Genomic DNA, 12,993 nt, shown 5'->3' with positions numbered 1-12,993 from the left:
TTTTTTTTTTTTTTTTTTTTTTTTGTGTACGGAGGGAAGCAGTTTACAGCCAGGTTTCGAACTTGAGACCTCCCGGTGAGCATGTGATTTTTTATAAACCACAGCTCGCCAACTACGTTAGGCAGTTGTTGTTTTGTCATGCATTGCCCATTCAAATCGATTCAAGTCAGCATGTCTAGTGCCAACATATTTAGCCTGGAGATGCTCAGGTTGGGAATTATTGTTAAACCCATCACTCGCCTGCATGTTTACAAATCTGCTACTTGTTTCTGTGAAATTCCTAATTCATCGTTGCTGCTCTCCTACCAAAGTTCTTGCAAAAGATGAATGTAGTGGGCAACCAGTACCTCCCTCATTTCTTCTTCTTTCTTCTTCTTCCCCCTTTTCCAAACCTGGTCCGCAACTCTCGGTGACCCATCCTCTGCTCACGCCTTTCCCTCCCTTCAAACCTGGTCCGCAATTACCTAATACGTGAAATGATCTCCAGCGGATATTAAAAAAAGGGAGAGACGATAGCAGTCGAGAGTTGACTTTAGAAGCAGAAATTTACAAAGGGAAAGTGCAGGAGAGAGAGAATGAGTTTTGTCAGGTGCAACTGTATTTTGTCAAGTCAGATGTCAGGTATTTAGGTTGCTTATACTTCTAGAGTATATTTCATCAATGGTGTAGATTTAAACCTTTTAATCTAATGGTCAAGAAATGCTAGTATATCTATTCCTAACATTCCCAGTTTTTTCCCAATTTTTTTTTCCTGAGAGAGAGAAAATTGTCATGCATGAAAAAAGATAAGGTATCATACTTGGAAGAGGGGTATATTTGGAAGCAAAAGAAATAGGTTTTGGATGCTCACTTGTACGACTGTATGATCATATGAGCAACGAATCCAATCTCATGCTCCTTGGTCGTTGTCGTCTATGTTGTGACATAGGTGGGCACGAAAGACTGCTTTGCTCTCTTATTCATGCGTTGGTCAATGCTTGCCTCTGCCCTCCTATTAGATTGTGTGTTAACGTACTAGTCACATGACCAAGGCTAGGGGTGTCAATGGTTCTGTTAGGCCCGATTTCAGTGTGGGAATGGTGAAATCGAAACTGAACCAATAAGGATATTTCGGTTCCAGTTTGGTTTCGATTTCAATGCGGTTTGATTCTGGTTTTGCTTCGGTTTCTTTTATCGGTTTGTAATCAAGTTGTTCTTTGTTTTTTAACCGATTTGAGTTTGATTTTCCATACAAAACTATACAATTTTTTATTTTTTTGGTGATTTTTGGGCTGTTTTCAGTTTCTTATTGATTTGATTCGGTTTCGGGTTCAATCCATTTTCGGTGCGGTTCGGTTTGTTAAGGGAGTTACAATATGCCAAACCGAAATCGGCCCAATAAGATTTTGGTTTGGTTTGATCCGGGTTCAATAGATTTGGTTCAGGGCAATTTTACCGGTTCGGTTTAGGTATTGACACCCTTACCAGGGATTCAGGGACTGCTCTATTGCTTATGCTTCTGTAAAATGTTTTCGAAAGGGGAGTGTAGGGGCTTTGCTTAAACACATAGGGCGAAATGACAACACCCACCCCGATGAAATACAATAATGACCCCCTACATATTGCTTCTGTGTACTCTCCTATTGGCTTTTGCACACGTGCAAGGGCCAATATCCCCCACAGGAAACACTTCCACAAAGAAAGGGTTATGGAACCTTATCAGGCTGGCCTTCCCATGCTGAGACATAGTCAGGCATGAAAATACGTAGTGCAAATAGGGGTAGTTGGGTCTTTTCACATCCAACTGTGTGCTGTGTCTATTGGGAGTTGGGAACAGACATCCAACTGTGTGCTGTGTCTATTGGGAGTTGGGAACAGTAGCCTGATAGGATTCTTTTGTGGGATAAAATTCCTACTATACAATAATAGAATCATGCCAAACATTCAAGAATCACAATAATAACAAAGATAAATGATGCATATCGTTCACTGAAGAACCATCTCAATAAATAGCCACCATTCTTGAGCTGACCTCCATTGAGTTTCACTGCGACACAAGGAGGATGAATATCTATAAGTTTCTCAAACTTCATCTCTTTAGTTTCTCTTGCTGATGGCTCACAATAACGATAGTGTGAGAACCTAGAGTCCTTTATATTTAGAAAGTCTAACACATCCTTCCATCAAGGAATGTTAATTTGGTAGGACCATATTCTCTCTCTCTCTCTCTCTCTCTCTCTCTCTCTCTCTCTCTCTGTGCGTGAGTGTCACGCACACACAGACACACACAACAATGGCTGCTCAGTTGGCTCACCTCACTCTAGCCAAGAATCTGCAATCATGTTTTGATATGGGTTTCAGCCGAAACCTCTCGAAAACCCTGGATTTCCCCAGAATGAACGATAGCTTGCGTTCGAAATCTAGAGCTTTCGAGATCAAGAGACTACAAGTCTCTGCGACTAGCGTAGAAAACAGAGCAACGGCAATGCGATTCCTTTGACCGACTCTCAGGCGTTCGAAAGAGGAATGATAATTCGAATTGCTGGTGTCTTTGCTAGAAGCGGGTATAACATTGAGTCCCTTTCTGTTGGTTTGAATGATGACAAGGCTCTCTTCACGATAATTGTCTCAGGAACCAAAAGGGTATCACAACAAGTTGTGAAGCAGCTTAATAAGCTTGTAAATGTTATAAAGGTTGTGATCCCATCCATGAATTTTTCATTTCTATACTCTTCTTCTAATTATCTCATTGAAAATATTTTACAGGAATCGCCTCAAAAGCAAAAGGATTTTGTTTTTGAATGAAGAAAAACAGTATATATTTTATGAAATGCAATAAAAAAAAATTTGGAAACTACTTCCAATTTAAATTTCAGAATGTTTTTGTACCAAAAAAAGTCATTTTTTCTTGGTCAATAATACAATTGCTAATTTTTTTTTATTTTTTTTGGTTAGAAAAGAATTATGGTTCTACTAATACAAAGAGGAAAGTCCAATATAAGTATTTCCATCACTAATACATGTAAATGCCTTGTATGGAATGTTGTTCACATCAAATTGAGCTAAGCATTTTTTTTTTCTTACACCAAAACCATTATCATGTTTTGTGGATCATTTTTAATGAAAAAATAGAAAATTTATGACAATCCTTAAATTTAATTAGGATCTCTGCTTTTTTATTAACCTCTTCTATTCTTTAATTTGTAGATGGTCAAATACAATATAGGCCGTTGTTCATGTTAGTGAATTAGTGAAACACTATAGCTTTATTAAATATTGAGCAGCTAAGACCTGACCAAGCCTCCACAATTTCAGAATCTCCCTATGGAGTGGCTATTGAAACCCTTTTTATTGTGGCTGATCATTATAATTCCCAAAAGTCAAAATTCTTGATCAATGGAAAAATAATATCACCATTTTAGTTCAATAAGATGCTAAAGTAGACGATTGACTCATTCCGTACTACAAATTATGGTAGGAAATCCTTTGATAGTATTGATTCTATTTTTCAATGATATATTAATTTTGGGAGAAAGAATGCTACATGTTTGCATGTTACACACCCGAGACACATGGGAAAGAGGAGGTGAATTGTGAAAAGACATCCTTCCTCCACCGTGCACAAGTGGGTTACGTTATTTTTTCTATCAATTTTATAGCACATTTTTTATCTACTTATTAATTTAGGCTAAGCACATGAAATGTAAAAATTATTAGGGAATGTTTACCATGTTATTCAGAGGGTCCATGTAAATGTGCAAATTAAATATAGACATCAAAAAGAAAAAATCATTGATAACTATACAATACATAGTAAGATCATCCCTTTTTTTGGGTGTGAAACATAGATCATTTATAAGGGAAGTGAAAATTACGAAAATAGTATTTTCAAACGGTGTCTAACCTTGGCTTCCTTCAAAGTCCATTCACTTCTCAAAGATGGAAATGCGTATTTTCAGAACCTTTGTTTTATCATTCTTAGAACATTAGTCTCAATACAGATCAACGAATGAACAGATTATATGATATTTCACCCAACACCACCCCCCCCCCCAGCATAGAAAAAATAAAATGAAAAGAAACGTCTGAGCACATCAGGGTTTAAAAGGATCTGGACCTGGATCTGCCACATATGCCCTAACCCAATTCTTAAAACAATGGGCCACATAAAGGAAAATAATGGCACACCTCAAGGCTATGTATGGTAGCCAAGGGAAGAAAATAAAAGAAAAGAAAAAAGAATCTATGAAATGGTGAGAAAATAAAAAGAGTATATGTTTAGTACCTAAGAGAAATAACAGAAAAGAAAAGAAAAGAATTCAAAAATAATTGAATTTTAAGAGAGATATAAACACATAGGAAATCATTGTATGAGCATTTATTTTTTGTCTTATTATGTTCTCATATTTTCTTATGTTTCTTGCAAGATTTTTCTTTCTTTTTTTTTAATAAAAAAAAACATCACAATTCCCAAGAGAAATTTTGAACTTCAAAAGTTAAATCTTATCATAGACAAAGGCATACCAAGTGCAAAGAGAAATTCTCGAACCAAGAAGAAAAAGTACAAAATGTGTACTTTTTTTTTTCTTTTATTCTCTTGGCTACCAAACACAGCCCAAGTGTTAACTCCACAGGTAAAGGTGTTTTATTTTAAAGAGTGATTTACATCCCCCTCCCCTATAGTTTGCGTTTATTCCACCTCCTCCCCTATGTTTTAAAAAATCCCACATACCTCCCCTGTCAGATAACTCAGTTAGTAAACCGTTAGTTGTGGATGTTAAAGTACGATTCTACCCTTCTGCCTTTATCAAAATTTTGAGAGTGATTTACATCCCCCTCCCCTGTAGTTTGCGTTTATTCCACCCCCCTCCTCCCCTATGTTTTAAAAAATCCCACATACCTCCCCTGTCAAATAACTCGGTTAGTAAACCGTTAATTGTGGATGTTAAAGTACGATTCTACCCTTCTACCTTTACCAAAATTTTTATTACCAGGGATGTTAAAATACGATTCTACACAATTGCTTATGGTGTTGTTGAAGTTGAGTGTGAAAAAAGCTGGACCTTTTTCCTTGAATGCTTACGTGAAGCTCTTGGAGATAGCAGTGAAAACTTGTCTCTGACATTCATGTCAGACAGGCAAAAAGGTAAAATCATACTTTAACATCCCTGGTAATAAAAATTTTGCTAAAGGCAAAAGAGTAGAATCGTACTTTAACATCCACAACTAACGGTTTACTAACCGAGTTATCTGACAGGGGAGGTATGTCGGATTTTTTAAAACATAGGGGAAGGGGTGAAATAAACGCAAACTACAGGGGAGGGGGATGTAAATCACTATTTTAAAATACAGATCAATCTCCAGCTAATCCCCCCCCCCCCACCCCCCCCCCCCCCCCAAAAAAATGATCTGTTTACACGAGTTAAATGTGACTGCATAAAACCGAGGTTTACCCCTGGGACCTGACCCGTAAAACCAGGCAAATTCAAAGGGTTTTCCTCGTTGGCCAAAAAGACAGAATGGAAATAACTTACTCGCGATGCAATCCTGCAGTTTTTCTCAAGCGGCAATTTGGAAAACAGTAGAAATGTCATGGAACACAAACAAATTTATCCTTTCTTCTCCACAAGATGATCGAATCAAACAAGATTAAATGCTACAAAAGGATTCAAGAAATTTTGCCCCGCCAGCGCAAGGGGGGTGGTTGACTATACAGGTGATGGTAACCTTACAACTAATCCAACGAGGTAAGCTGGTTGTACCTTATCACTTGATCTTCCTTTTTACCGTTTATAGGCAATCATGCTCACTATAAACTTGGATGGGAGTTCATCAAGGTTAAAAAGCCCTCGACAAAGCCCTTAAAGCTACAACGAATAGCCATATCTTCTTGAGTCTCTTGTGAAGAAGGGATGTCTTAGTGCTTCCCTTGCACTGACCCGCTCTGCTGGATCATAGCGTAGGAGTCCTTGCAAGAGATCAATTAGATCTCCAGCAGAGTGGTCTACATGCTGCATTACCAGGTTCTGCAACACAAAAGTAATCTGAAGTTAAAAACTAGCATATATATATATATATATATAAAAAAATGGAAAAGAAGAGACGGTCAAGAGAAATGGTACCCCAATATATTCTTAACATGGTTAAGGAATGCGTATGCCAATTTTCAAAGAGAGTAATAATTTCAATATAGTAACTTTATCATGAAGTTGTGCTGAAATGTATATTTAGGAGGGGGGTCCTGATGTTACTGAACACCAAAACTATCTACCAGGACAGTTAGGATTTTCACCAATAGCCAAAAAGCTGCATCTCTGCTCTCCCCACTCCCCCTCCCCCACCCCCAAAAGAGAGAGAGAGAGAGAGAGAGAGAGAGAGAGGATACATTGGCATTACAGGAGAAGATTAAGCAATATACGGATGCTAACAAAAACAATTATTACAGAATATGTGCATATGTACTTGACGTTAAAAAGAAATCAATAGATTGCTCAACTGCACTATCAAAAAGAAAATGCACCAGCAGATTAGAAATCTTTGTTGAAAACAGTGTAGCTGTAATGAGAATGCTGAGTCAGAGGAGTGGTAAAACTATAGAAGATAAATCAGAGGGGTAATTTAGAATAGCTACACTAAATGATTCTGAGAGAAACGTTGGAGGTGGCATAAACATGTCGAACGAAAATTTCTGAATGCCACTAGGAGGCAAATGATTCACATTTGAGGAGCAAAAAGAGACAGGGCAGACCTAAAATGACTTTGGAAGATTTGAGGGAAAGATGTGCATAGGTTAAATTGAAGAATGGTTATAAATATAGTTGAATGGAAAAACAGGATCAATATAGCTCACCTCATTTAGATAAGAAATCGCCAAGTTGAGTTTATATTGCACCAGAAGCAAGCACCTAAAAGTACACGAGTTCAAGGAAACCTGACTTCTTTTCACCAAATTCAAGAGGAGAACTGTTCTAAGTTGAAACTTAATGACTCAGGATTTGAGATCAATTGGGACCACCCAATACGAGTAGATACAAGAAACGTGGGAAGTTCCACCCTTGCCAGATTTGTTGTTAATAACAATTAATCTTTTCACTTCACTTTTCTCGGAGCTCTTTTTACATCCCGAGAACAATATTTAGTTCACCAAATGACAAAATCATTTCTCATAGAACGTCTAAAAAAAAAAATTGATAAAAGATGTAATACACAGGTCAAGCAACTGATTAGGAAGAAAAAATCAAAACCAGATCCGATTTACAATGTCAGCCTGTCAGGTGGGAGGACTGAGCCTCATATATGTCCCAGGTGTCCACCCCCAAGTCTAATTTCCATGAGCAACTCAAGCTCAACCAACTAAGCCTTATTTCAACTAACTTGGGTCAGCAGCATAGAGCCAGTTCTGCCATTCAACTCTACCGAAGAGATTTTTTTCAACCCCAATTCATGCATGTCTTTTCTGACAATTTCTCAAAATCCAATCAAATTTAAATTCAAACAAAACACCAGAATCACTAATAGACTATTATGAACCATGAGAATACCAATGGCAGAGGGAATCCAACCTCACAGTTCTAGTTAAGCTAATGTGAGTTCCAACCCCACCATCAACAGCTTCATGGAATACAGGAATACAGAAAAACAGTTTACAAAGACCCCATGCATGCATCCACATTTACTGATTACCAAATTCATTAGCACAATATGCACAAGAAAATATTTCGAAAATTAGAAACCAAACATGTTTCACGCAAATCAAGATATTAAATTGCATCTGGGTCTAATGAACACTAAAAACAAATCCTAAAAGCAGACCAAAGGAAATGCAAATAATTACCTGCAACCGAGGCAATTTCCAAACAGCCCTCATGCTTTCCTTTGAAGCTGCACCTTCTGGCCAATCCAATCGTGCACCCCTCCTGAAATATTTCTCAGAACGGCGGCTGCAAAAGAAAAAAGTGTCACAAAGGAGAAACATTCAAATGAATCAAGTTCCAAAGAACTTACAAAAATACAGGAATGGAAAACTAGAAATTCTTACTCAGCACTAATCACCATATGGTGTGGCAAAGGGCCTAAAACTCTCTCCATCATGGCAAGATGTTCCAAGTTTTCATGGGTTTGGAAGAGGGCCTCACCCTAAACATCAGCAAAAGGAAAGTACAAGTAAGATTCTTGTAAATATAATTATCAAATGAGCAGAATGCATTACATGCCATGCCGCATGCAATAATGTTCCAGGGTAGCCAGGAACTTGACTGTTGATGCATATGAACATAGGTTCTCTCAGGATGTTCTCTTTAACATCCAATTAAACAACAGTTATTCCAAAGCAACTAGTAAACTGTTTCTATTAAGAAAGAAAAATTGCATTACAGATTCAAAAGCATAACGAGTTCAACTGAATTTACCGAGCAAAGTTCAAGGATTATGCAACCCACACTCCATAAATCACAAGGATAATTCCACCCAAGCCCTGAAGAAGATAAAAAATTAATGTTAGGCCACACTCGTATAAATGAAATGATAAATTAAAAACATTCCCCAAATTTATTTTTTCAAGAAAAGACAAATATATTACCCAAAATAACCTCTGGTGCGCGATAATGCCGTGTTGACACCACATAACTGTGATCTTGATGTTCGAATGTTGTACTCCCAAAATCAATCAGTTTAATGGCACTAGACTTGGGCAGATTCTTGAAATAGGAGCCCTCCTTGGTTGACCGTGACAGAAACTTAATTGCAGCCAAAAGTAAACAAAAAAAATGTCACTAATGAGAAATTTACCAAACCACTGATCCTAATCAACACACGCACAAACAAACACAGAAACATACAACATGTGCAGCCCACACCCCAACACAGATCAGAAAAATCAGGCACAGGAACTCTTATGGTCCAATTACCTTATAGTCAGGCACCTTGACATACTCTGAGGAAACAAGAAGAATATTCTCTGGCTTCAGATCTGTGTGAATTAATCTCAGATCATGCATAACTGCAAGTTTAAACAAGTGCCAGGAATGAGCAATCCATGAAGAGGATAATAATTACTCAGCATACTGCCATGCTTATCAGTAGCTACTTCCAGAATAGCATGGCAATTCATGTCAAAGGAAAAGACAAAGATGGAAAAAGTAGTAGCCTTGATGCCTGAGTTTCAGATTCTCATTAGAAAGAACTCAAGCACCAAGTAAGACAAGATTGAAAAGAATAGTGCAAGTATGGTCCACACATGCTACAGACTCCAAAAGTTGTCTGCCAAACTCCCGAACAAGATCAATGGGAAAAGAACGATAGCTGTTTTTGCGGAGAAAATCGTATAAGCTTGGTCCAAGCTTCTCAAATACCTGTTAAAATCATTTAAATCCATCCGCAAGTTTTAACTCAAATTATTCAGGCACCAAGGGAAATGCATTGGCCTCCCAAATTAACCAAAAGCACTAATAAATACTTACAATACAAATATGATTACGATAGTCAAACCAATTCCGTATTTGCACACAACTGCAAAGAATAAAACCACTTATACCAATTCACTTTGATCTGCTACTGCTAGAAAAGGAAGATAAAAGATAGATTACAAAAGTCCTACCGACTGCCACCAATATCATGTTTGGCAAGCTTCTGCAGAACATCGATTTCAATCATAGCAGCTTCACGATACTTGTGAATGGAACGAACAATTTTAATTGCTACAAATTCTTGAGTTTCATTATCCAAACATTCCAACACTTGCCCAAATGTACCTGCAATGATTGCATCAGAGAGGTGATAAAAAATATATATACTGATCCAACATCATGGGTAAGACATCCAATTCCGATTTCAGAATCTCATGTTGCTGAAAATCATGCAAAATCATAAACCATTCTAAGAGCAAGAAATAGGTCTGAACTCGAAAAAATGCCCAAACGAAGAAGGATAAGACATTTTATGGAAATATTTTAAATTACAAAAACAAAAAAAACACTAACCTTCACCCATTTTGTTGAGAATCCGGTCTGCAGAAAACAACCACCAGATATAAGAACACAACTGTGGTAAAAGAAAAGTGAGGGAGCGAGAATAGAATAGGAGGGGCATGGGGGAAAAACAGTCATCAAAGAAACTCTGATTTCAAAATGAAAATTTAGATGTGAGAGAAGGAAAATTCACATCCATCTAAAAAGGAAAAAAACGAGCATGAAATAGGAAAAGTCACAAGGTTACCAACTACCTAACCACCAGTTTGAAAAAAAAAAAAAAAACAAAACAAAATGAAATGCGGTGGCCTAGCCGAAATTCTAGACAGAAAAATATATCAAAAATGACAGCAACAGTACAACTGGGACATTTGTTTGGTCTAAGAAATTCCCTGGAAAAGGCCTGGTCGACAAAGTAGACAAACTATCATCAGGTACCTATTCATCCCCTTGAGATCAACCGAAGTTGAAGCATCAATCATTTCCTGATGCTACGGATTATAACAAAACATTCAAAAAGTAAATGATCTCACAGCTGCAAGTCTTATGTGGTGGTCAGAGTCCCATTTTTTGTTGGGGGAGGGAGGAGTAGGGAGGAGAGGAGGGTGCTGGGGAAATAAGTTCAGAGTGTAATTACATCGAGGGGTTAAATTTTCTCCGATTACAAAGACATAATGGCCATCTTTATCATCATTTCGCCATGGTGGAGATCCATTGCGAGGCAGTCCTTTGTGGTTCAGAGAAGAATATGCATAATCAGAGACTGCTACATTCACAAACTCTTGCCCACAGAACATTGCTGGAAGGACCTGCACAGAGAAAAACGTTTATTTAATCATATCAATCGATTTACAAAACCCCTTCGAGCTTTTTTCCCGCAAGAACTTACATGTAGCCTTGCAACAGAAACCAAAAACGATAACACGCTGAAACGGGAAAATATTATCCACCCCCAAAGGTTTAAAAAAAAAAAAAAGGATAACAATTCCAACGAACTTTAAATTTAACAAGTAATTACATTATAGAAAAACAAAATAAATACGAAGAGCCTTTACACAACATCGCCAGATGTAAAACAATCACACAGACATCGAGAATAAATTAAGGAAAAAACAGATGAGACTTTCAAATGATATCAGGAAAAGGAAATTGTTGAAAAAACAATAGATCGCATGTCCACAATCCAAGTGAGACCGAGTTTCAAAGGGTATTCTCTTTTGGTGGGGGGGGGGGGGGAATCCTATGTCGAATTGAATATAGATTGTGATAAGGGAAGAACGATCGTAAAAGATTAGTCATCAAGAGCAAATTCATGGCAGCGACCAACGAAAGTAAAAAAAGCGAAGGAAGAGAGGATGCCGGAACTGAATATTCCCCAAAAGAACAAAGATATCTAGGGCAAAACAGAATTAAGATACCTGAACTTCATATAAAAATTACAACAATTCAACCTTCGATAGAATTCAAGAAATGAAAACGAAATTCCGACTAGAAAAAATAATCAAAAGCAGTATGAATCGAAATATCGGAGGAGATCGAACCTTAGGAGCAGGAATAGAAGGGGGCATATCCCATGTCAACCTAGGTCGTTTCCTAGGGCGTTTATCCATGTTTTTGTGAGGAAGCTCGGTTATCCACTGAGTCTCCATCAAACCTTCTTTGGCAGATATAAATTACAGGAAACAGAAAATACTTGCAGAGAAGAAAAAATTGAAAGATGGATCGTTTACAGGATTTGAGTTTTGGGGAAGATGAGTCGATGAACCCTATTTTAAGGCGAGAGCCGCACCAGTATTAACTATCACCTAACCCGGGTGCGAGGAACCATGGTTAAGCTTGTGATTTAAACCTCACCAACTTTCTGTGTATTAGTGCGCTTATGCGCTCGAGTGTGTAGCCATGTGCCGCTCCTGGTTTAAAAACCCGGAACCGGGATACTGATCGGTTTTAATTTGCCTATATGGGTCTAGGATCGGTCCCGATTTGCCACTAACCATATATTCGGACAAGGATTGCTCAAGTCGGATAGGCCGATCCGGACCCGATCTTCAGACATTGGGTCCGTTCCACGCTTCCACTATCGCATAATTATCATGAATCTCGTGATAACCGTAGGCCCCTCTCTATCATGACCTGTATGGGTGTCAAATGACTGGTGGTTTTTTTTTTTTTTTTTTGGTAGGGCTGTCAAATGGGTGGTTGAATCTGGGTACCTTCTGGATTTTTCAGTTTTTTGTATGGGTGGAAGAACGCGGTCTGGCACAGGTAACACCAGCTCAACCAATAAAAAGGCGCGAGAAAGCATTTTCACTGCACGGTGAGGAGGGCACATTGGTCTTTTTACACCCACTCTGCACCAAGTAGTGATCCTTTGCCCTTTTTGTATATAATAGGTGAGATCGAATTGAACCAATATATGTTCATTCTATAAAATCAAATCTAAATCAATAGCTATTCATCCAGTCATTTTTTGTCTATTATCATTAAATTCTTTTATGGATCTGTTATTAATCAAGTCTCATATATAAAAAGGGGAAATGTTAAAATTTTAAAGGAAGGATGAACTTTGCTCGACAGTGTGTATTTGTGTCAAGACACAGTGGGTGTGAAAAGATGTTACTACCCTTTACTGAATATGAGGTGGATGAAGAGATTTTCTCTTCACCATGGGTAGAGTGAAACTGTATATTTTTTCAATACTTTATTTTACCATATAAACTCCATGTGAAAGAAACATGTGATTACATTTACCTATTCATTATTGATTTATTGTAGACTGTCCTACCAACTTTTGCAAAGACACGAACCTTTGAACATTAATCTAAGGGATGCCACAATATCTCTAGTTGGCACAATTTTAAGATCAATAGCCAAAATGAGCCATAGTTATTCAATTGGAATTAGGCATTTGCCACGCTGGTTTTTAGTCATACTTGTGGGTAGGCACCCAATTCTTTTTACAATCTACTTGTATAGATAAATTACAGTTGAGACACCCAATGTTTAAGAATATCATATTTGGATTTCTTATTAGCCATATTTGTTTAAG

General features: G+C 37.7%; 2 protein-coding genes across 2 annotated transcripts in view; both read right to left on the bottom strand.

Annotated features, from left to right (window-relative positions):
- LOC122069369 (uncharacterized protein At4g14342-like) overlaps positions 1-246 on the bottom strand; it is an 824-nt gene extending 578 nt beyond the window's left edge. The window contains exon 1 of the mRNA XM_042633364.1: positions 148-246. Coding sequence (XP_042489298.1) covers positions 148-246 — 99 coding nt within the window. The remainder of the gene's footprint in view (positions 1-147) is intronic.
- A 5,321-nt stretch (positions 247-5,567) lies between these two features.
- On the bottom strand, positions 5,568-11,731 carry LOC122069389 (serine/threonine-protein kinase AFC1-like). The gene is made up of 12 exons (XM_042633390.1): positions 11,486-11,731; positions 10,582-10,753; positions 9,957-9,983; positions 9,575-9,728; positions 9,438-9,486; positions 9,215-9,329; positions 8,886-8,977; positions 8,558-8,714; positions 8,388-8,452; positions 8,018-8,115; positions 7,814-7,919; positions 5,568-6,005 (listed from the first exon to the last, which is right to left on the bottom strand). The coding sequence occupies exons 1-12, from the start codon at positions 11,591-11,593 to the stop codon at positions 5,847-5,849; spliced, it is 1,302 nt and encodes a 433-aa protein (XP_042489324.1). The 5' UTR covers positions 11,594-11,731; the 3' UTR covers positions 5,568-5,846.
- Between the last annotated feature and the right edge of the window lie 1,262 nt (positions 11,732-12,993).

This window comes from Macadamia integrifolia, unplaced genomic scaffold, assembly GCF_013358625.1.
Source record: "Macadamia integrifolia cultivar HAES 741 unplaced genomic scaffold, SCU_Mint_v3 scaffold595, whole genome shotgun sequence".
Lineage (NCBI taxonomy): Eukaryota > Viridiplantae > Streptophyta > Magnoliopsida > Proteales > Proteaceae > Macadamia > Macadamia integrifolia.
This window is presented reverse-complemented; position numbering and strand designations above follow the sequence as displayed.